The following is a 23246-nucleotide window of genomic DNA, read 5'->3' as shown; positions in this document are numbered from 1 at the left end:
AGTGAAGCCTTTTTTGATAGATTATGGGAACTTAGAGCTGAGTGAAGCTTGTGATAATTTTCTACCCCTTCCTGAGAAACTAATTGCACCATGAATGGTAGGATGTACAGAGGGTCAACTATAACTTAAACCTCTAAAGTTGATGTCTTAAGTAGGGATGTGGATAAAAATATTTCTAGATGAAATTATATAATGTGTGGGCCCTGCTGCAAAATAATACAGAATGGAGAAAATGAGTGGGAATATAGAAGAAACAAGATTGACCGTGAGCTGATGATTGTTGGAGGTGGGTGATGTGTATATACATGGAGGTTCATTATACTCTTCTACTTTATGTTTGACATTTTCTGTAATAAAAAATTACATAGTTCTCATCACGACCAAAAAAAATAAAAATCAAGTTATGTAAGCAGTTTATTATAAGTTTTTGTTATTGCTCTTCCTTTCTCTTGGATTCTTCTGGAAATATATAATTAAATTATTTTGCTTCTTGGATCCTATGCAGGATTGCAGTTTGTTCTAATTTGGAATATTTATTTAAAACAGATTATGTATTCTTACTATTTAAGTTTAGTAGAAACATAGATTGTTTTTCCAAACTATTCTTTCAGTGTCCTACCTCCAAATCAGATACCATTTCATTGGGAGTTCATTGATTTACCTGTCACAGAAATCCTAATGTGTTACTTGTGGGGAGGAGGTGGTATGGACGGAATAAGTTGTCTTTTTTAAAGATTTTATTTATTTGTTAGAGAGAGAGAGAGAGAGCACACAAGCAGGGGGAACAGCAGGCAGAGGGAGAAGCAGACTCCCTGCTGAGCAAGGAGCCAGATGCAGGATTCGATCCCAGGACCCTGGGATCATGACCTGAGCCAAAGGCGGACGCTTAACTGACTGAGCCACCCAGGCGTCCCTGGAGGGAATAAGTTGTAAAGTGGTGTCCTTACCAGTATCCATTGCTTGGAGTGTAAAAGAAGTGATTACCTATCTTCTCAGTCTGGTCTTTCTAGTTTTACAGGGTTTTTACATTGGAGCCCAATTATGAGTTGTCATTTGGAATCCAGGCTTGAGTTTTGGTATTTAATTTTAAAACAAAAGACAGAACCAGATAGAAGAATCAACAGGTGACTATGAGGTTAAAAATAAACCTATATAGTTTAACTGAAGTTGTTCTACGAGTTCTACCTTGACTGTTGGAACTCCTTTTTGAGGGGGATGTTTGTTACTTGTGACTAAAACCGTTAGGTTTAGGTAAGAAGGCCTAAGGGGATGAGGCAGTTTTTAAGGCTTAGTAACCATTGACCTTTGGTGACAGCACCCCAGTTATTTCTTTAGGTCTCTTGGGATTGTGATTCCCCCTTCTCAGCTAGCAGGCTGCAGAGATAGTGGAAAAGGAAGATTCGTTGAATTAACATGAGGACTGGAGTCAGTTTGGTGGAAATGAGTAATAGGGATAAAAAGAATAGTTACTTTTACTGAAATTTACTTTGTGTCAAGTATTTTTTTTTTAATTGAGGTAAAAGTCACATAACATAACTATTAACCATTTTGAAGTGTACAATTCAGTGGCATTTAGTATGGTCTTATTGTGTAATCATCACCTCTATCAAGTTCCAAGAGAATTTCATCACCCTAAATGGAAACCTTGTATCTATTAATCAGTCCCTCTGTTTTCTCTCCCCCACTTCTCCCTTATCCCTGACAACCACTAGTGTGCTTTCTGTCTAGGTATTTACCTATCCAGGATATTTCACTATACATAAAATCAAGCCTTTGATTTTGTGACCTTTTGTGTCTGACTTCTTTTACTTATCATCTTTTCCATTTTATAGTATGTATCAGTATTTCATTCTTTTTTATGGTTGAGTAATATTTCATTGTATGGATTTATCACATTTTATCAGTTGATGGACATTTAGGTTGCTTCCACCTTTTGACTATGGCTAAGTTTTTTGAGCATTATCTTGTTGGATTCCCATAATGATCCAGTGAGGACAGCCACTATGGAAACGAATATGGAGTTTTTTCAGAAAATTAAATATATAACTACTGTATGATCTGACAATTCCTCTTCTGGATATATATCAAAGGGAGATTAAATCATTGTTTAGAAGAGATATCTGCACTCTCACGTTCATTGAAGTGTTATTCACAGTAGGCAATACATAGAAACAACTAAAGTGTCCATTGACATTTGAATGGATAAAGCAAATGTGTTATATATGAAGACAGAATATTATTCAGCCATAAGAAGGAAATTCTGCCATTTGTAACAACATGGATGAATCTTGAGTACATTATACTAAGTGAAATAAGTCAGACAAAGACAAATACTGTATGATCTCACATGTGGAATCTAAAAAAACTGAACATACAGATACAGAGAACAAATTAGTGGTTGCCAGAGGTGGTGGGCAAAGGTGGAAAGGAAATGGGTAATGGCGGTCAAAAGGTACAAACTTATAAGAAGGTTAAGTTCTGGGGATGTACTATACAGTATGGTGGCTATAGTTAATACTGCATCGTATATGTGAAGGTTGCCAAGAGAGTAGATTTTAAAAGTTCTTATCATAGACACAAAAACTTGTAACTGTTTGAGGTGATGGATGTTAACTTATTATGGTAATTATTTCATAATATGTACATGAATCAAATTCATACTCTGTACCTTAAACTTATACAATGTTACATGCCAATTATGTCTCAATAAAGCTGGAAAGAGACTCCAGTGAGGAAGATAATAACTGTACACATGAGGAAACTGAGGAGCTGAGAGATCATATGACTAGTCAGAGCTACATGAGTGTTGGATTTGTCTTTGGAATCCATGTCTCAGCAAGGCTCAGCAAGTTCTTAACAACTATTCTCTATTGTTTTGCTGGCCACGTGAACAAGGTGAGAGTGGCTTTAAATATTTCAGACAATTAGGTCTTTGGTCTAAAACAGCTCTGCTATTTAATACCAGTGAAAAAGTGTGTGTTTGTCAAGAGTGGTAAAGGAGAGAAGAAAGTTGGTGCTCAAGTAAGTGTGTGTGTTAAGCACCAGTAAGAGGGGATTAAGTAAGATTTATACAGAATCCCATAGCATAGTTTGCACCTTGTGGTCTGCTCCTACCAAAGTATCCCTATAGAAGAAGAGACTGGGGGCTCCTGGGTGGCTCAGTTGGTTAAGTGTCTGCCTTTGGTTCAGGTCATGATGTCAGGGTCCTGGGATCAAGCTCTGCGTGGGGCTCCCTGCCTGTGGGGAGTCTGCTTCTCCCTCTCTCTCTGCACTCCCCTCCCCCTCTTGTGCTTGCATGCTCTCTCTCTCAAATAAATAAAATCTTTTAAAAAAGAGAGATACTGAAACCCCATAACCCCACAGCACTCATGCAGATTTTGTATCTTGTTCCCTTAATATGTTTGTTTTTATGTGAGAATAAACCAAGTGACTAACATGACAAAAGTAGATGCTGCAGAATGATGAGTCAGGTTTATTCTGTGTGTTCTGCATATGGTATATTAGCTGGTGACCATGGGGTGTGAGGTGTGGTAGTGGGATGCTAGCTGCTATTTCCACTACTAGATGACTGAAGAGTCAGTGTAGAACTTTTTCTTTATTGGAACTTCTTGATTTCCAAGATTGTGAAAGAGTGGACTATTGCACTGTGTGACTGGTAAACTGGAAAATTTTATGGAATGTTATAGTACTTTTATGGAATGTTATAGTGTTTCTTCTAAATAAATTATTCAAAACTTTAAAAAGAGAACATCAAGAAAGCAAATATTAGAGTAGAAAAAATGATTCTGAAAAGCATATTTTAAAGAACTTATTTGCAAAAATTTTAACATTTTTTCTTTTCTTGGTGACTCTTAAAAAACTCTAATTATCTTAAGTTGAATTTTTACTTAAATATTATCTTTTCTATCAGAGTTACTTTTGTTGTTTTTTTATGCAAGTGACTCCAAAGTTGTTTTTTTTTTACTTATTATAAAAGACACTAACATTTCTTCAGCCAGCATAGTTCTGAGTTTTTAAAAACATTATCATTTTGTATCTAATAGTATTCTGGTTATATTAAGTTGCTTATATGTTGAATAAAATACTTTTCATAGACTTGGAGTGAGGGTGAATATGAACCATGTATTCTTGTGGATATTTTGAGGTAAAATTCATTTTGAGACACATGCTTTGAACATAATTTGTGCTGTTTATGAGGTGTTTTCCAGCAAGCAAAATATAATTCTGATAGCCTGTTGTAAATATAAATTCTAAACCAAAGTTTTTAATACACTGCAAATTACCTTCTTTCAGTGGTTTTCCAATTTAAATGAACTCACAGCCAGTCACCGTATTGTTCAGGTCCTGATTACAAATCCATATCAAAAGAAAATTGAATAGACTCCTCTCTCTTCATTGATTTTAATTTAAAACTCAATTCATTTAGGATGCACAAAGTTACAGATTTGAAAAGTTTGATAAATCCACTTGAATTGTAATATTAAAATATTTCCATGGGTCGTGTGTTTGGGGACCACCCTGCTGTGCTTTACTGTCTGTGGTGTAAGACTCGGCATATCTTACTATATAAATACAGCCATTGTATTAGTGTGGTATTTTCTTTCCATTCACTAAAATCTGCATTTTTTTCATAGGGTTGCTTATTTGGTATAATGTTTTATTTTCTATTTATGTATAATAAATATTAACCATACACAGAGGGCTGTATCAAATGACCATATAGGGCAAAATGATTCCTTTTATTCCTATTGGTACTGTAGGGAATGATAATGATAGTATTTCTCTCTCTCTCTCTTTTTTTTTTTTTTTTCTTTTTTAGAGAGGGAGAGAGTGCACGCGAGTGTGGAGGCATGGTGGGGGGCGGGAGGAGCAGAGGGAGAGGGAGAGAGAGAATCTTAAGCAGGCTCCATGTCCAGCATGGAGCCCACTCTCACAATCCTGAGATCATGACCTGAGCGAAATCAAGAGTCAGATGCTTAACCAACTGAGCCACCCAGGCGCCCTTGGAATGATAGTATTTCTGTTGTTTTCTTTGAAAACAGCTATTTAAAAATTTCTAGCTATTTAAAAAATTCAGATGCAGATTCTTAAGCAGGTGGTTTCTTATACCCTCATGGCTCTTTCCTGGCTGATTGATCTGTTTCCTTCTGATGATCACATACTCCATGGTGGCATCAATAAAGTCTTACTTACTTTATTTATTTATTTTCTTTTTCTTTTTCTTTTTTAAATTTAAATTCAGTTAGCTAACAAATATTAATCATTAGTTTTTGATGTAGTGTTCAATGATTCATTATTTGCATATAATATACCCAGTGCTCATCACATCACATGCCCTCCTTAATGCCCATCACCCAGTTACCCCATCCCCCCACCCACCTCCCTTTCCGCAACCCTCAGTTTGGTTTCCGGAGTCAGGAGTCTCTCACAGTTTGTCTCTGTCTCTGATTTCTTTCTATTCAGTTTTTCCTCCCTTCCCCTATGATCCTCTGTGCTATTCCTTATGTTCCAACATATGAGTGAAACCATATAATAACTGTCTCTCTGATTGACTTATTTCACTTAGCATAATACCCTCCAGTTCTATCCATGTCAGTGTAAATGGTAGGTATTCATCCTTTCTGATGGCTGAATTATATTCCATTGTATATATGTACCACATCTTCTTTATCCATTCATCTGTTGAAGGGCATCTCGGCTCCTTCTACAGTTTGGCTATTGTGGACATTGCTGCTATGAACACTGGGGTGCATATGGCCCTTCTTTTCACTATATCTGTATCTTTGGGGTAAATACCCAGTCGTGCAATTGCTGGGTCATAGGGTAGCTCTACTTTTAACGTCCCGAGGAACTGACATACTGTTTTCCAGAGTGCTGCACCTGCTTGCATTCCCACCAAAAGTGTAAGAGGGTTCCCCTTTCTCTGCATCCTCACCAACATTTGTTGTTCCCTGTCTTGTTAATTTTAGCCATTCTAACTGGTGTAAGGTGGTATCTCATTGTGGTTTTGATTTACTTTAAAAATATTCTGTGAAGGGGGCGGAGCAAGATGGCGGAGGAGTAGGAGACCTAGATTTTGTCTGGTCTCAGGAATTCAGCTGAATAGGGATCAAACCATTCTGAACACCTACGAACTCAACAGGAGATCGAACAGGAGAGTAGCAACAACTCTCTGAACAGAGAAGCGACCACTTACTGGAAGGTAGGACGTGCGGAGAAGTGAATCCGAGGCGATATTCGGGAGGATAGACGGCGGGGGAGGGGCCTCCGCCGGCCGCTTCTGGCAAGTGCTAGAGCCGCGGAGCACAAAATCGGACCTTTTAAAAGTTGGCTCGGCGGAGGGACGTCGCTGCAGTGGCTAAGCGGGGGGTGGAATCCTCCCGGGACAGTGTGGTCTCAGGACCCTTGGGGTCACAGAGAGACCGGGGGTGCCTTAGTGCGGCAGAGCTCCCAGGTGTCGGGGCGGGGAAGCCGGCTGCAGATACGGAGCAGAGTCGCGGGCTCTCAGCTCGGGGTTGCCATAAACTGTGATCTGCGGCCCAGTCGGGGCACGGCTCCCCCAGCAAGGACCCAACAAGCAGCAGATCCGGGGAGACTCCCCTTCCTTCCCAGGGAGGAGCGGTGCGGGAACGCACTGCAGGGATCTGCTTGGTTTGGAGACTCCGAGCGGGGTCGGGTGCCAGAGATAGCAACGCTCGATCACAGGCCGGGTGAGCACGGAGTGCGGCCAGAGACCGGGGACACGGGAGTGACTGCTTTTCTCTGGGGGCGCACTGAGGAGTGGGGCCCCGAGTTCTCGGCTCCTCCGGGCGGAGACTGGGAGGCCGCCATTTTCGCCCTGGTCCTCCAAAGCTGTACCGAGAGCTTGCAGGGAACAAAAGCTCCTGAGAGCAAACTGGAGCAGCTTGCTTAGCCCGGACCGACAAGGGCGGGGCAATTCCGCCTCCGGCAAAGACATTTGGAAACCACAGCAACAGGCCCCTCCCCCAGAAGATCAACACAAACAGCCAGCAAGCCAAGACCAAGTTGATCGATCAAGGAGAATAGGAGAACTCCAGCGCTAGGGGAATACTGCACATAGATTCATGGCTTCTTTTTTTTTTTTTTTTTTTTTTACCATGATTCATTATTTCATCAGTTAATTTTTGTTGACTTTTTTTTATTTTTCTTTCTCCCTTTTTCAACGAACATCTTATAAATCCCTTTTTTTTAAAAAAAAAACATTTTTTTTTTCATTTTTAGAGTCATATTTTATCCCTTCATAGTAGTTATCCTTGTTTTTGGCATATATATATAAGTTGTTCTCTCTTTAAAATTTTGAGGTACAGTTTCTTCTAACAGATCAAAATATACCCTAAACCACTAGTGTATGGCTTTGTTCTAGTCTCCTGCCTGATCACATTCTCTCCCTTTTTCCTTTTTTTTTTTTTTTCCTAAAATCTTCTTTCTTTTCTCAAACAACTTATCTTACCAAGTCCTTTTATAAAATCTTTTATAATTTTCATCTTTACAGTCATCTTCCATCCCTTCATTGTATCAACCCTTATTTTGTACATATATGTCTTTCTTCCTTTAAAATTTTAGGAGGCACTTTTTTCTAACAGACCAAAATACGCCCAAAATCTAGTGTGTGGCACTGATCTATGCACTAGCCTGATCATATTTGATCATATTCTGCCTTTTTTGAATTGTTTTGTTTTTGTTTTTATCTTTTTTTTCTTTTTTTTTTTCTTTTTCTCTTTTTTCTTTCTTTCCCTTTCTTTTCCCCTGGTTTCAGGTCTTTTCTGATTTGTATACAGTATATTTGCTGGGGACGTAGTAAACCTGTTAGCCTTTTGTTCTCTCATTCATCTATTCTCCTCTGGACAAAATGACAAGACGAAAGAAATCACCTCAGCAAAAAGAACAAGAGGTAGTACCGTCAGCCAGGGACCTACTCAATACGGACATTAGTACGATGTCGGACCTAGAGTTCAGAATCATGACTTTAAAGATACTAGCTGGGCTTGAAAAAAGCGTGGAAGTTATTAGAGAAACCCTTTCTGGAGAAATAAAAGAACTAAAATCTAACCAAATCGAAATCAAAAAGGCTATTGATGAGGTGCAATCAAAAATGGGGGCACTAAATGCTAGGATAAATGAGGCAGAAGAGAGAATCAGCGATATAGAAGACCAAATGATAGAAAATAAAGAGGCTGAGAAAAAGAGAGAGAAACAACTACAGGATCACGAGGGCAGAATTCGAGAGATAAGTGATACGATAAGACGAAACAACATTAGAATAATTGGGATCCCAGAAGAAGAAGAGAGAGAGAGAGGGGCAGAAGGTATATTGGAGCAAATTATAGCAGAGAACTTCCCTAATGTGAGGAAGGAAACAGGCATTAAAATCCAGGAGGCACAGAGAACCCCTCTCAAAATCAATAAAAATAGGTCAACACCCCGACATCTAATAGTAAAACTTACGAGTCTCAGAGACAAAGAGAAAATCCTGAAAGCAGCTCGGGAGAAGAGATATGTAACCTACAATGGTAGAAACATTAGATTGGCAACAGACCTATCCACAGAGACCTGGCAGGCCAGAAAGGACTGGCAAGATATCTTCAGAGCACTAAACGAGAAAAATATGCAGCCAAGAATACTATATCCAGCTAGGCTATCATTGAAAATAGAAGGAGAGATCAAAAGCTTCCAGAACAAACAAAAACTAAAGGAATTTGCAAACACGAAACCAGCCCTCCAAGAAATATTGAGAGGGGTCCTCTAAGCAAAGAGAGAACCTAAAAGCAGCAAAGAGCAGAAACGAACACAGACAACAGGCAGTTAACAGTCACCTTACAGGTAATACAATGGCACTAAATTCATACCTTTCAATAGTTACCCTGAATGTAAATGGGCTGAATGCCCCAATCAAAAGACACAGGCTATCAGATTGGATTAAAAAACAAGACCCATCCATATGCTGTCTGCAAGAGACTCATTTTACACCCAAAGACACCCCCAGATTGAAAGTGAGGGGGTGGAAAACCATTTACCATGCTAATGGACACCAAAAGAAAGCTGGGGTGGCAATCCTTATATCAGACAAACTAGATTTTAAAACAAAGACTGTAATAAGAGATGAGGAAGGACACTATATCCTACTTAAAGGGTCTATCCAACAAGAAGATCTAACAATTGTAAATATCTATGCCCCGAACATGGGAGCAGCCAATTATATAAGGCAATTAATAACAAAAGCAAAGAAACACATTGACAACAATACAATAATAGTGGGGGATTTTAACACCCCCCTGACTGAAATGGACAGATCATCAAAGCAAAAGATCAACAAGGAAATAAAGACGTTAAATGACACACTGGACCAAATGGACTTCACAGACATATTCAGAACATTCCATCCCAAAGCAACGGAATACACATTCTTCTCTAGTGCCCATGGAACATTCTCCAGAATTGATCACATCCTAGGTCACAAATCAGGTCTCAATCGGTACCAAAAGATTGGGATCATTCCCTGCATATTTTCAGACCACAATGCTTTGAAACTAGAACTCAACCACAAGAGGAAAGTCGGAAAGAACTCAAATACATGGAGGCTAAAGAGCATCCTACTAAAGAATGAATGGGTCAACCAAGAAATTAAAGAAGAATTAAAAAAATTCATGGAAACCAATGAAAATGAAAACACAACTGTTCAAAATCTTTGGGATACAGCAAAGGCAGTCCTGAGAGGAAAGTATATAGCAATACAAGCCTTTCTCAAGAAACAAGAAAGGTCTCAAATACACAACCTAACCCTACATCTAAAGGAGCTGGAGAAAGAACAGCAAAGAAAGCCTAAACCCAGCAGGAGAAGAGAAATCATAAAGATCAGAGCAGAAATCAATGAACTAGAAACCAAAAGAACAGTAGAACAGATCAACGAAACTAGGAGCTGGTTCTTTGAAAGAATTAACAAGATTGATAAACCCCTGGCCAGACTGATCAAAAAGAAAAGAGAAATGACCCAAATCAACAAAATCATGAATGAAAGAGGAGAGATCACAAGCAACACCAAAGAAATACAAACAATTATAAGAACATATTATTAGCAACTCTATGCCAGCAAATTAGATAACCTGGAAGAAATGGGTGCATTCCTAGAGATGTATCAACTACCAAAATTGAACCAGGAAGAAATAGAAAACCTGAACAGACCTATAACCACTACGGAAATTGAAACAGTCATCAAAAATCTCCCAAGAAACAAAAGCCCAGGGCCAGATGGCTTCCCAGGGGAATTCTGTCAGACATTTCAAGAAGAATTAATACCTATTCTCCTGAAACTGTTCCAAAAAATAGAAATGGAAGGGAAACTTCCAAACTCATCTTATGAGGCCAGCATTACCTTGATCCCAAAACCAGACAAAGACCCCATCAAAAAAGAGAATTACAGACCAATATCCTTGATGAACATGGATGCAAAAATTCTCACCAAAATACTAGCCAATAGGATCCAACAGTACATTAAAAGGATTAATCACCACGACCAAGTGGGATTTATTCCTGGGCTGCAAGGCTGGTTCAACATCCGCAAATCAATCAACGTGATACAATACATTAACAAAAGAAAGAACAAGAATCATATGATCCTCTCAATAGATGCAGAAAAAGCATTTGACAAAGTACAACATCCTTTCTTGATCAAAACTCTTCAGAGTATAGGCATAGAGGGTACATACCTCAGTATCATAAAAGCCATCTACGAAAAACCTACAGCGAATATCATTCTCAATGGGGAAAGGCTGAGAGCTTTTCCCCTAAGGTCAGGAACGCGGCAGGGATGTCCACTCTCACCACTGCTATTCAACATAGTATTAGAAGTCCTAGCCACAGCAATCAGACAACAAAAAGAAATAAAAGGCATCCAAATCGGCAAAGAGGAAGTCAAACTCTCACTCTTTGCAGATGATATGATACTGTATGTGGAAAACCCAAAAGACTCCACCCCAAAACTGCTAGAACTCATACAGGAATTCAGTAAAGTAGCAGGGTATAAAATCAATGCACAGAAATCAGTGGCATTCCTATACACCAACAACAAGACAGAAGAGAGACAAATCAAGGAGTCTATCCCATTTACAATTGCACCCAAAACCATTAGATACCTAGGAATAAATCTAACCAAAGAGGCAAAGGATCTGTACTCAGAAAACTATAAAATACTCAGGAAAGAAATTGAAGAAGACACAAAGAAATGGAAAAACGTTCCATGCTCATGGATTGGGAGAATCAACATTGTGAAGATGTCAATGCTACCTAGAGCAATCTACACATTCAATGCAATCCCCATCAAAATACCATCCACTTTTTTCAAAGAAATGGAACAAATAATCCTAAAACTTATATGGAACCAGAAGAGACCCAGAATAGCCAGAGGAATACTGAAAAAGAAAAGCAAAGCTGGTGGCATCACAATTCCGGACTTCCAGCTCTATTACAAAGCTGTCATCATCAAGACAGTATGGTACTGGCACAAAAACAGACACATAGATCAATGGAACAGAATTGAGAGCCCAGAAATGGACCCTCAACTCTATGGTCAACTTATTTTTGACAAAGCAGGAAAGAATGTCCAATGGAAAAAAGACAGTCTCTTCAACAAATGGTGTTGGGAAAATTGGACAACCACATGCAGAAGAATGAAACTGGATCATTTCCTTACACCACACACAAAAATAGACTCCAAATGGTTGAAAGACCTAAACGTGAGACAGGAGTCCATCAAAATCCTAAAGGAGAACACAGGTAGCAACCTTTTCGACCTTAGCCGCAGGAACTTCTTCCTAGAAACATCGCCAAAGGCACGGGAAGCCAGGGCAAAAATGAACTATTGGGATTTCATCAAGATAAAAAGCTTCTGCACAGCAAAAGAAACAGTCCACAAAACCAAAAGACAACCGACAGAATGGGAGAAAATATTTGCAAATGACGTATCAGATAAAGGGCTAGTATCCAAAATCTATAAAGAACTTATCAAACTCAACACTCAAAGAACAAATAATCCAATCAAGAAATGGGCAGAAGACATGAACAGATATTTCTCCAAAGAAGACATCCAAATGGCCAACAGGCACATGAAAAAGTGCTCAACATCGCTTGGCATCAGGGAAATCCAAATCAAAACCTCAGTGAGATACCACCTCACACCTGTCAGAATGGCTGAAATTAACAAGTCAGGAAACGAGAGATGTTGGCGGGGATGTGGAGAAAGGGGAACCCTCCTACACTGTTGGTGGGAATGCAAGCTGGTGCAACCCCTCTGGAAAACAGTATGGAGGTTCCTCAAACAGTTGAAATTAGAGCTACCGTTCGATCCAGCAATTGCACTACTGGGTATTTACCACAAAGATACAAATGTAGGGACCCGAAGGGGTACGTGTACCCCAATGTTTATAGCAGCAATGTCCACCATAGCCAAACTGTGGAAAGAGCCAAGATGCCCATCGACAGATGAATGGATAAAGAAGAGGTGGTATATATACACAATGGAATATTATGCAGCCATCAAAAGGAATGAGATCTTGCCATTTGCAACGACGTGGATGGAACTGGAGGGTGTTATGCTGAGTGAAATAAGTCAATCAGAGAAAGACATGTATCACATGACCTCACTGATATGAGGAATTCTTAATCTCAGGAAAGAAACTGAGTGTTACTGGAGTGGTTGGGGGTGGGAGGGATGGGGTGGCTGGATGATAGATATTGGGGAGGGTATGTGCTACGGTGAGCGCTGTGAATTGTGCAAGACTGTTGAATCACAGATCTGTACTTCTGAAACAAATAATGCAACATATTTTAAGAAAAAAGAAAAAGAAGAAGATAACAGGAGAGGAAGAAAAGGGGAGTATGTCAGAGGGGGAGACGAACCATGAGAGATGATGGACTCTGAAAAACAAACTGAGGGTTCTAGAGGGGAGGGGGGTAGGGGGATGGGTTAGCCTGGTGATGGGTACTGAGGAGGGCACGTTCTGCATGGAGCACTGGGTGTTATGAACAAACAATGAATCATGGAACACTGCACCAAAAACTAATGATGTAATATATGGTGATTAACATAACAATAAAAAAATTAAAAAAAAATATTCTGTGAAACACTTCTATGAAGTTAAAATGGTTCATGGTTAGTTAATGAGTACTAGTAGTCCTTTTGTCAAATTGGTCACATGCTTGAGCTGTTTGCATGTAGTGAGCTACAGAGTTAGATAAGTAATATTTCCAGTGGCTTTCTCTTCATTTTGGCAGTGGAGGAGTTAAACATCATCTGTTCTTCACCTTGTTTTCCTGGTGAGTTCTGTTTTCCTTCTGGGTTCTCTCTCTAGGATTCTCCTCTGTCTTTTCCAGGTGTCTCTTTCCCTTCTTGCTTTCCCACTCGATTTGGCATGATGGTGTTTGTCTCTGAGTGAATAAGGTGAAGAGCAGGGCATTATGCACGTTCATTTTCCTGTAGCTTGCATAGCTGAATTAATGAGTCTGCCTCAGACAAAGTGCAGGAATGAAGTCAGTGGTGGAGAAAACGACTATATTTTGGTACATGATATACTGTTGAGTGAAAGAGTTGCTGCATGTTAGGCTTCCTCATTTAAAGGACTCCTCAAAACACTGCTCCCACACAGACTGGTGGGGTAGGTTTCCAAGCATTTGACCAGAGCTGTCCCAAGAATTTGGTTCAGGAAACTGGTAGCAGCTAACCTTTTTTTTTTTTTTAAGTTTTTATTTAAATTCCAGTTAGTTAACATACAGTGTAATATAAGTTTCAAGTGTACAATATAGTGATCCAACACTTCTCATCACAACAAATGCCCTCCTTAATCCCCATTACCCATTTCACCCATCCCCCTTGCCCATCTCTCCTCTGGTAACCATTAGTTTGCTTTCTGTAGTTAGGTTAAGAGTCATTTCTTGGTTTGCCTCTCTCTCTCTCTTTTTTTCCCCCTTTGCTTGCTTGTTTTGTTTCTTAAATTCCATGTATGAGTGAAATTTACCCAAAGAATACAAAAATACTAATTCAAAGGGATAAATACACCCCTGTGTTTATAGCAGCATTATCTACAGTAGCAATTAACTGTATTAAATTGATCAGAAAGAAACACAGAAAGGTGGGAAACTGCTGTTTCTTCTCTTTGCCAGGCATTGGGACAAATGCATCTGGAATGATTGCTTTTGGAGTCTTTTTAAAGTGAGAGATTTCTCTATTAAAATGTGTATTTACCTTTCCTAACCATCTTTATTGTTTTGTCCATTTATCAGATATTAGATTGAATTAAAATTTGTAAGTTGAAATTTGTAAGGCTCAGTAATTTTATATGTTATAAAAACAATTCTTGGTAGCTCTTTTTGTAATGAAGGTCAGCCTTTAGTGATATAAATATGTATCCCTTAGCTTTTAAGAATTCTGACTCTAATTTTTAGTACCAGGGTTTTCTTGATGATGGAGTTGGTTTATATTTGCATAAAACTGTCATTCTGTGGGAATACTAGAACATAAGCTTTAAAAAAATCTATCTGAAATTTTATCATAATTGGCAAATTACTACTTATATTTGTTGTTTCCATTTAGGTTTTTTCCCAAGCAGTTCTCAAGGGTGTGATGCATTTCTTCGCCATAAGATGACACTGATCTCTCCCTCAGTATTGAAGAAGTATGGCATTCCCTTTGACAAGGTATATTAGTGTTATTCTTTAACATTCATTTTGTGTGTGTAGTATTTTTATGTAAGACAAATTTAACACAAACTAATATATCCTTGACTTCAAATAGGGTTTTTAGGATGTGGGGAGAAAAATTCAGATTCTTGTTTTATAACATAACAATTATTTATCTAAATACTAATTTGAAATTTTATGTATGGATACATTTACTATAATTTCATGCTGGTTATAGTTCACTTATAACAATACTGAAAATAAAATGCAGGACATTCAACAAAGTAAGATGTAGCACTTCTACATTAAAGTCTTTTATATGAACAACATAATTTATATATATGTGATCTATTTTTTTAAAAGGAATTCAGAACCGGGGCATCTGGGTGGCTCAGTCGGTTAAGCATCTGACTATGGCTCAGGTCATGATCTCAGAGTCCTGGGAGCGAGCCCCTCGGTAGGCTCTGTGCTCAGCGGGGAGTCTGCTTTTCTTTCTGCCCCCCCCCCCACTTTTGTGCTCCCTCTCTCTCTCTCAAATAAATATAAATCTTAAAAAAAAAAGAACTCAATTATTATTAGTTTGGTTGGAGTCAATTTTTATGATACCAGTATGTTTCTTCTAAACATATTCAGACATAATACATTTGAGAGTTCATTATGGATAAAATTGCCAGATCTTTGGAATATTTCTGAAGATTAAGTTCTGTAAGACTCACTACATACTAGGTTCTTCTTTCTTTGTGCCTATGGGTAGTTACTGGGTCAGAATTATTATGGAGCATGAGGACTTTTATGTGAAGAAGCTAAAATGACAAAAAGCTTTTGACCAGATAAGTAAAAGCTCCCTCTCAGAGAAGGTTTTAATAATTAGCTACTTGTAGAAACATTAATAAATAGCTGTACTCTTCTTCATCTTTTTTTTCTTCAGTTTTAATTTGACTTTTCTTCCCGTAATATTTGCTGTTTTTCACCGTTTTCACTTGTGACTAAATCTTTACCTCTTCTTAATCTTGGGCCCTTAAAGTGCATCCCACCCCCCACCCCCAGCTTTGTTCAAAGTAGAAGTTTTTCAAGGACCAAGAGTCATTCTCCAACTTGAGGTGGTCCCTGCTCACTCACAGACTGTCTATGCTGTATTCATGCATGAGATGAGTCATATTTTCTTGTGTGCAGGGATGCTCTCACCGCTGTTTTACTCACATAGTCTTAGCCATGACACAAAGTGTGCCTTTGAGATGTATACTGTGGGGGATGTGCATGTGTGTGGAGAGAAGTTGGTGATGGACTGCAGCACTCTTGCAGATACAGAGGGCAGGGGCTGTGTCCCCCACATGGGCCACTGCCACTGTGGGGCTCTGCCTTACTTGCAGATACCTCTAGGCACTGGGCTTTTCAGTCTCAAACACATCATCAGTGAGTGTTTCTTTTAGGTGGTTGGCATTAGCTTAATTAGACACTTTTATTTAAGTTGGAATTTTATTTTATTTTTTTAATTAAGATTTTTAGTTTATTTTTTAAGATTTTATTTATTTATTTGACAGAGAGGATAGAGAGAGCAGGAACACAAGCAGGGTGAGTGGGAGAGGGAGAAGCAGGCTTCCCACTGAGCAGGGAGCCCGATGTGGGGCCCAATCCCAGGACCTTGGGATCATGACCTGAGCCGAAGGCAGACGCTTAACCGGCTGAGCCACCCACGCGCCCCTTAAGTTGGAATTTTAGAAGGGAGAGGAGAATGAGTGGACTAGAGTCTCCCAAGGACAGAAAATCCTTTATGATTTTAGGGCTGGTGATAGATATTGATCAAGCTGGTCTTTGGAGAGGGGATCATGTGAAATAGCAGACCATGGGATTGGTTCATTTCCCCAGGATTGGAGGCCTTTGGAGCTTGTAGCTCCTTTCCAAGCTTTGGGGAAAAGGAGGCAGGTGCCCTGCACCCCTTTCTGGGCTGTGGCTTTTCAATACTACTTGGTAAAACCCAATGCACCAGGCTGTCCTTTAGTCTCTTGAAGATGGTACATTTCATGGCTTCTGAAGACACCAGTGCCTCACCATCTGATTGGCAATTGCAGTTTTTTATATGAAATACTGCCACTTCCCCTTCCATGTTGATGAAGAATGTGTGATGACTCTGTGCTCCTCAAGGAACTTATTCTCTGATGATGATAATGTAACATGGGACAGAGTAGTGTAGGCTTCTGAATTAAACTTCCCAAGTTCATTCTTGATTCTGTCACTTGGGGAAATTATATAATTTTTCTGAGCTTCAGTTACTTTAGCTGGAGAACGATGATAATAATAGTACCTACTTAATAGGGCTATTGTGAAGATGAAAAGAGATGATCTATAAAAGGCCTAGCATAGTATATGTTATAAAGAACACATTCTCTCCTTAGTTTGACCCTCTTTTTAGGCAATCATTTCACAGTTGGAGTAACATTTTCCTTCTTTCAATGTATCTGCACATAATCATATATATATATGTTTAATAAACTGATAATATCTACTTTTAGATTATGTATATTTCCTTTCCAACTTCTTTTATGATATGGAATTCTTTTCTGTCACTCTGTTTTCTTATCTACATATTATGCAGAGGCAGTAAGATCAGCCAAAAAATATTTTGGTTAACTGGGACTGACTGTTTCTGGAAATTATACAGAAGCATAAAATTTAGAGTCCCTTTCAGTGGGAACAGGTACTCTTTTCAACATGGCAAAAGCAGGATTTTCTTTTTTTTTATTATGTTATGTTAATCACCATACATCATTAAGCTTTTGATGTAGTGTTCCATGATTCATTGTTTGCGCATAACACCCAGTGCTCCATGCAGAATGTGCCCTCTTTAATACCCATCACCAGGCTAACCCATCCTCCCACCCCCCTCCCCTCTAGAACCCTCAGTTTGTTTTGCAGAGTCCATAGTCTCTCATGGTTCGTCTCCCCCTCTGATTTCCCCACCCTTCATTCTTCCCCTCCTGCTATCTTCTTTTTTTTTTTTTTTTAACATATAATGTATTATTTGTTTCCGAGGAACAGATCTGTGATTCAACAGTCTTGCACAATTCACAGCACTCACCATAGCACATACCCTCCCCAATGTCTATCATCCAGCCACCCCATCCCTCCCACCCCCCCCACTCCAGCAACCCTCAGTTTGTTTCCTGAGATTAGGAATTCCTCATATCAGTGAGGTCATATGATACATGTCTTTCTCTGACTGACTTATTTCGCTCAGCATAATACCCTCCAGTTCCATCCACATCATTGCAAATGGCAAGACCTCATTCTTTTTGATGGCTGCATAATATTCCATTGTGTATATATACCATATCTTCTTTATCCGTTCATCTGTCGATGGACATCTGAGCTCTTTCCACAGTTTGGCTATTGTGGACATTGCTGCTATAAACATCGGGGTGCATGTAGCCCTTCAGATCCCTACATTTGTATCTTTGGGGTAAATACCCAGTAGTGCAGTTGCTGGATCATATGGTAGCTCTATTTTCAACTTTTTGAGGAACCTCCATACTGTTTTCCAGAGTGGCTGCACCAGCTTGCATTCCCACCAATAGTGTAGGAGGGTTCCCCTTTCTCTGCATCCCCGCCAACATCTGTCATTTCCTGACTTGTTAATTTTAAAAAGCAGGATTTTCTAGGTAGAGTAGAAAAGGGTTGTGGGTGGGATTCAATGGAGCAGTGAAGGTAGTTTCTTTATCCCAGTGGCAGCAGCCCTACCTTCTTCACCCATCTCTGTGTAGGGTTAGAAACAGTTGACCAGGGTGAGTTTTGTTTTATCACATAGTACAGGGAAGTGCCTAGTTTCAAAGAACAATTACAATTAATGAAATTCAGTGAGACCAGGAGAGGAGAGAACCAGGCTGTGTTCTCATGTGGCTCAGAATGATGGAACTGGAACCATGTTGAACACTGATGAGTGGTTCTTTACCTGCCAGGTGGCAGCGGAGTTGCTGCTCATTGTTGTAGAACACCTGCTGGGCTGTCATGGAGGAGAAGACAATGAGATAGGTTTCAGATTTATTGTGAAAGAAAATACTTCCACATTTGCTGCTTTTTCTCTAGTTCTTTAAGGTGTAAAGTTAGTTGGTGAATTGGGGATTTTTCTATTTTTTTGAGTGAGGCTTGGATGGCTATGTATTTCCCCCTTAGGACCACCTTTGCAGTATCCCATAGGTTTTGGACTGATGTACTTTTGTTCGTATTGGTTTCCATGAACTGTTTAAATTCTTCTTTGATTTCCTGGTTGACCCAAACATTCTTGAGCAGAGTGGTCTTTAGCTTCCAAGTGTTTGAATTTCTGCCCAAATTTTTCTTGTGATTGAGTTCCAGTTTTAAAGCATTGTGGTCTGAGAATATGCAGGGAATAATTTCAATCTTTTGTTATTGGTTGAGACCTGATTTGTAACCCAATATGTAATCTATTGTGGAGAAAGTTCCATGTGTGCTTGAGAAGAATGAGTATTCTGTTGTTTTAGGGTGGAAGGTTCTGTATATATCTATGAGGTCCATCTGGTCCACTGTGTCATTCAAAGCTCTTGTTTCTTTGTTGATTTTCTGCTTAGATGATCCGTCCATTGTTGAGAGTGGAGTATTGAGGTCTCTTACAATTAACATATTGTTATCATTATGACTGTTATTTTGGTTAACAGTTTGGCTTATGTAGATGGCTGCTCCCGTGTTGGGGGCGTAGATATTTACAATTGTTAGATCTTCTTGTTGGACAGACTCTTTAAGAATGATATAGTGTCCTTCTGTGTCTCTAACTACAGTCTTTAGCTTAAAATCTAATTTGTCTGATTATAAGAATTGGTACCTCAGCTTTCTTTTGAGGTCCGCTGGCATGGAAGATGGATCTCCATCCCTTCACTTTCAGTCTGGATGTATCTTTAGGTTCAAAATGAGTCTTTTGTAGACAGCATATGGATGTGTCCTGTCTTTTTATCCAATCTGCAACCATGTGCTGCTTCATGGGAGCATTTATGACGTTCACATTGAGAGTGATTATTGAAAGATAGAACTCATACAGCAATTCAGTAATGTGGCAGGATACAAAATCAATGCACAGAAATTACTTGCTTTCTTATACACTAACAATGCAGCTGTAGAAAGAGAAATTAGAGAAACGATTCCATTTACAATAGCACCAAAAACCGTAAGATACCTTGGAATAAACCTAGCCAAAGAGGTAAAGGATCTATATTCTAGGAACTACAGAACACTCATGAAAGAAATTGAAGAAGACACAAAAAGATGGAAAAACATTCCATGCTCATGGATCGGAAGAATAAACATTGTTAAAATGTCTGTGCTACCCAGAGCAATCTATACCTTCAACACCATCCCGATCAAAGTTCCAATGACATTTTTCAAAGTGCTGGAACAGACAATCCTAAAATGTGTATGGAATCAGAAAAGACCCCAAATCACCAAGGAAATGTTGAAAAAGAAAAAGCTGGGGGCATCATGTTGCCCGATTTCAAGCTATATTACAAAGCAGTGATCACCAAGACAGCACGGTACTGGCACAAAAACAGACATATAGACCAATGGAACAGAATAGAGACCCCAGATTTGGACCCTCAACTCTATGGTCAAATAATCTTTGACAAAGCAGGAAAAAATATGCAATGGAAAAAAGATAGTCTCTTCAATAAATGGTGCTGGGAAAATTGGACAGCTATATACAGAAGAGTGAAACTCAACCATTCTCTAACCCCATACACAAAGATAAACTCAGAATGGATGAAAGACCTCAATGTGAGACAGGAATCCATCAAAATCCTAGAGGAGATCATAGGCAGTTACCTCTTTGACATTGGCCACAGCAACTTCTCTGAAGCTACATCTCCAAAGGCTAGTGAAACAAAAGGAAAAATGAACTTTTGGAACTTCATCAAGATAAAAAGCTTCTGCACAGCAAAGGAAACAGTCAACAAAACAAAGAGGCAACCCACAGAATGGAAGAAGATATTTGCAAATGACACTATAGACAAAGTACTGATTTCCAAGATCTGTGAAGAACTTCTCAAACTTAACACCCAAAAAACACATAATCAAGTCAGAAAATCAGGAGAAGACACGAACAGACACTTCTCCAAAGAAGACCTACAAATGGCGAACAGACACGTGATAAAATGTTCATCATCATTAGCCATCAGGGAAATTCAAATCAAAACCACATTGAGATACCACCTTACACCAGTTAGAATGGCAAAAATGGACAGGGCAAGAAACAAGGAATGTTGGAGAGGTTGTGGAGAAAGGGGAACCCTCTTACACCGTTGGTGGGAATGCAAGTTGGTACAGCCACTTTGGAAATCAGTGTGGAGGTGCCTCAAAAAATTAAAAATAGAGCTACCCTATGACCCAGCAATTGCACTCCTGGGTATTTACCCCAAAGACAGAGATGTAGTAAAAAGAAGGGCCATATGCACCCCAATGTTCATAGCAGCAATGTCCGCAATAGCCAAACTGTGGAAAGAGCTGAGATACCCTTCAGCAGATGAATGGATAAAAAAGATGTGGTCCATATATACAATGGAATATTACTCAGCCATCAGAAAGGATGAATACCCAACTTTTACATCAACTTTTACATGGATGGGACTGGAGGAGATTATGCTACGTGAAGTAAGTCAAGCAGAGAAAGTCAATTATCATATGGTTTCACTTATTTGTGGAACATAAGGAATAGCATGGAGGACATTAGGAGAAGGAAGGGAAAACTGAAGGGGGGGAGGTCAGAGTGGGGAGACGAACCATGAGAGACTATGGACTCTGAGAAACACACTGTGGCTTTTAGAGGGGAGGGGGGGTGGGGGGATGGGTTAGCCCAGTGATGGGTATTAAAGAGGGCACATACTGCATGGAGCACTGGGTGTTATACAAAAACAATGAATCGTGGATCACTACATCAAAAACTAATGATGTATTGTATGGTGACTAACATAACATAATAAAATAAAATTAAAAAAAATACTTCCACACACAACATTTTAGTATACTAAAATGGCAACTGAATTGCCTTGTATGCATCTGTATTTATACAGTATGTCTCCTGTATGTCTACATACACATACATACTCACAGATTCATTTCTGAACATTTTAGGACTGAATTGAACCATGGTGAAAAAATGAACCATAGGTAATAAGTTTGATAATCCATCATTGCATAGGTAAATTTTTAAAAAAGCACAGAAAAATCTTGCTTTATTTTTTCTATAGCTCATGGTATATTTTGTGTGTTTTGGTGATCATAAAAAGTCAAATGTCTTTAACTTAAAAAATAGGAATGGAATAAATATATTTTTCATGTTTGCTTTTAAGCTCTGACTGGTTTACCCAAGTTACTTTAATTATATTTAAAGATGCACTCACACATACATATTTGAATAATTATTTGGTAGAAATTTTACTATTAAATGTAATACAGTTAATTGAATGTTTTCTGAGTATTATGAAAGAATAATTTGGTGAGTACCTCCAATTCTTTAGCAACAGAATTCATAGTAAAGCCTGTTGAGCATGTATTATTGGAGTTTTTATAGCTCTAACTTTGAAAAAACATCAGTCAAAATAGGTCCTGTTATGTAACTCCAGTAAAATGAATTTTTAAAGTATTAAAATATGCAGCTTGATTGCTAACATGAACAAATTTACTTGGATAACTTAAAGACATCTTCAAATAAAATATAATATCTTTGATTGTGGACATTGCCGGAAGGTCACACCCTGTTTAGAAAACTCTTTAATGTTTCCTGAAAAACTGTTAATGAATTGGGTAAAGATCTGGGGCTACTTCTTTTATATTAGATAGCTCTAATATCATGGCATTTTTTTCTTTTTTTATAGGAAATATATTTTAATTATATTTGTAATTTGGAAAGTCTTATAATTGGAAAATATTATGTTTTCTACCATATAGATCACTCAGGAGGCTGGAGAATTTATGATCACTTTTCCATATGGCTACCACGCTGGTTTTAATCATGGTTTCAACTGTGCAGAATCTACAAATTTTGCTACAGTCAGATGGATTGACTATGGGAAAGTTGCTAAATTGGTAAGTTATGCCTCCAAAATAAAGCATAAATTAAATGTGTATTCTGGATATTGTAGGAGGAAACCTAAGATCACATGCAATCCTTTTTTCCCCTCATTGATGTTGTGTGCTTCTCACCATGATAATTTATTTCATACTAGATATATTTATTTTACATGGCCTATATTATCACTTGTAGCTACAGTTTTCTGTTTTGAGATTAATGTGGAGCAGAGGTAATTTTATGCAACTGAAGTTTGCTTTCTTTCTTACAGCCACCAATTGTTTTTTTGTGAGATTTTCTAGTGGCTCCCTGTGGCTCCATGTTAGGTAGACTTGGCTCTCTCCAGATTGAGTTTAGTCCATGGCTTAGAAAACAACTACTTACAGATGAAATTGTCTGTTAAAACTGTAGTAAGAGGTTGAGGGAGGATGGTAAGAAGAAATGATTAAAACTGTCTTCAGTGCAAAAATGAATTTCTTGAAAGTAATATAGA

At 38.7% G+C, this 23246-nt stretch overlaps 1 protein-coding gene across 11 annotated transcripts in view; it reads left to right on the top strand.

Annotated features, from left to right (window-relative positions):
- KDM4C (lysine demethylase 4C) overlaps positions 1-23246 on the top strand; it is a 567234-nt gene that overhangs the window by 180472 nt on the left and 363516 nt on the right. For 10 of the 11 annotated variants that reach the window (XM_027615394.2, XM_027615392.2, XM_027615393.2 and 7 more), the window contains 2 exons: positions 14603-14706; positions 22633-22770. In XM_027615394.2, the coding sequence (XP_027471195.1) occupies positions 14603-14706; positions 22633-22770 (242 nt within the window). Of the gene's footprint in view, positions 1-14602; positions 14707-22632; positions 22771-23246 lie in introns of those variants that run through there. The other variant, XR_003523671.2, reaches the window with a different exon arrangement.

The sequence above is a fragment of the Zalophus californianus genome, chromosome 13 (genome assembly GCF_009762305.2).
Source record: "Zalophus californianus isolate mZalCal1 chromosome 13, mZalCal1.pri.v2, whole genome shotgun sequence".
In the NCBI taxonomy this organism is placed as follows: domain Eukaryota; kingdom Metazoa; phylum Chordata; class Mammalia; order Carnivora; family Otariidae; genus Zalophus; species Zalophus californianus.
Note: the sequence above shows the minus strand (reverse complement) of the source record. Positions and strands in the feature narration are given on the sequence as shown.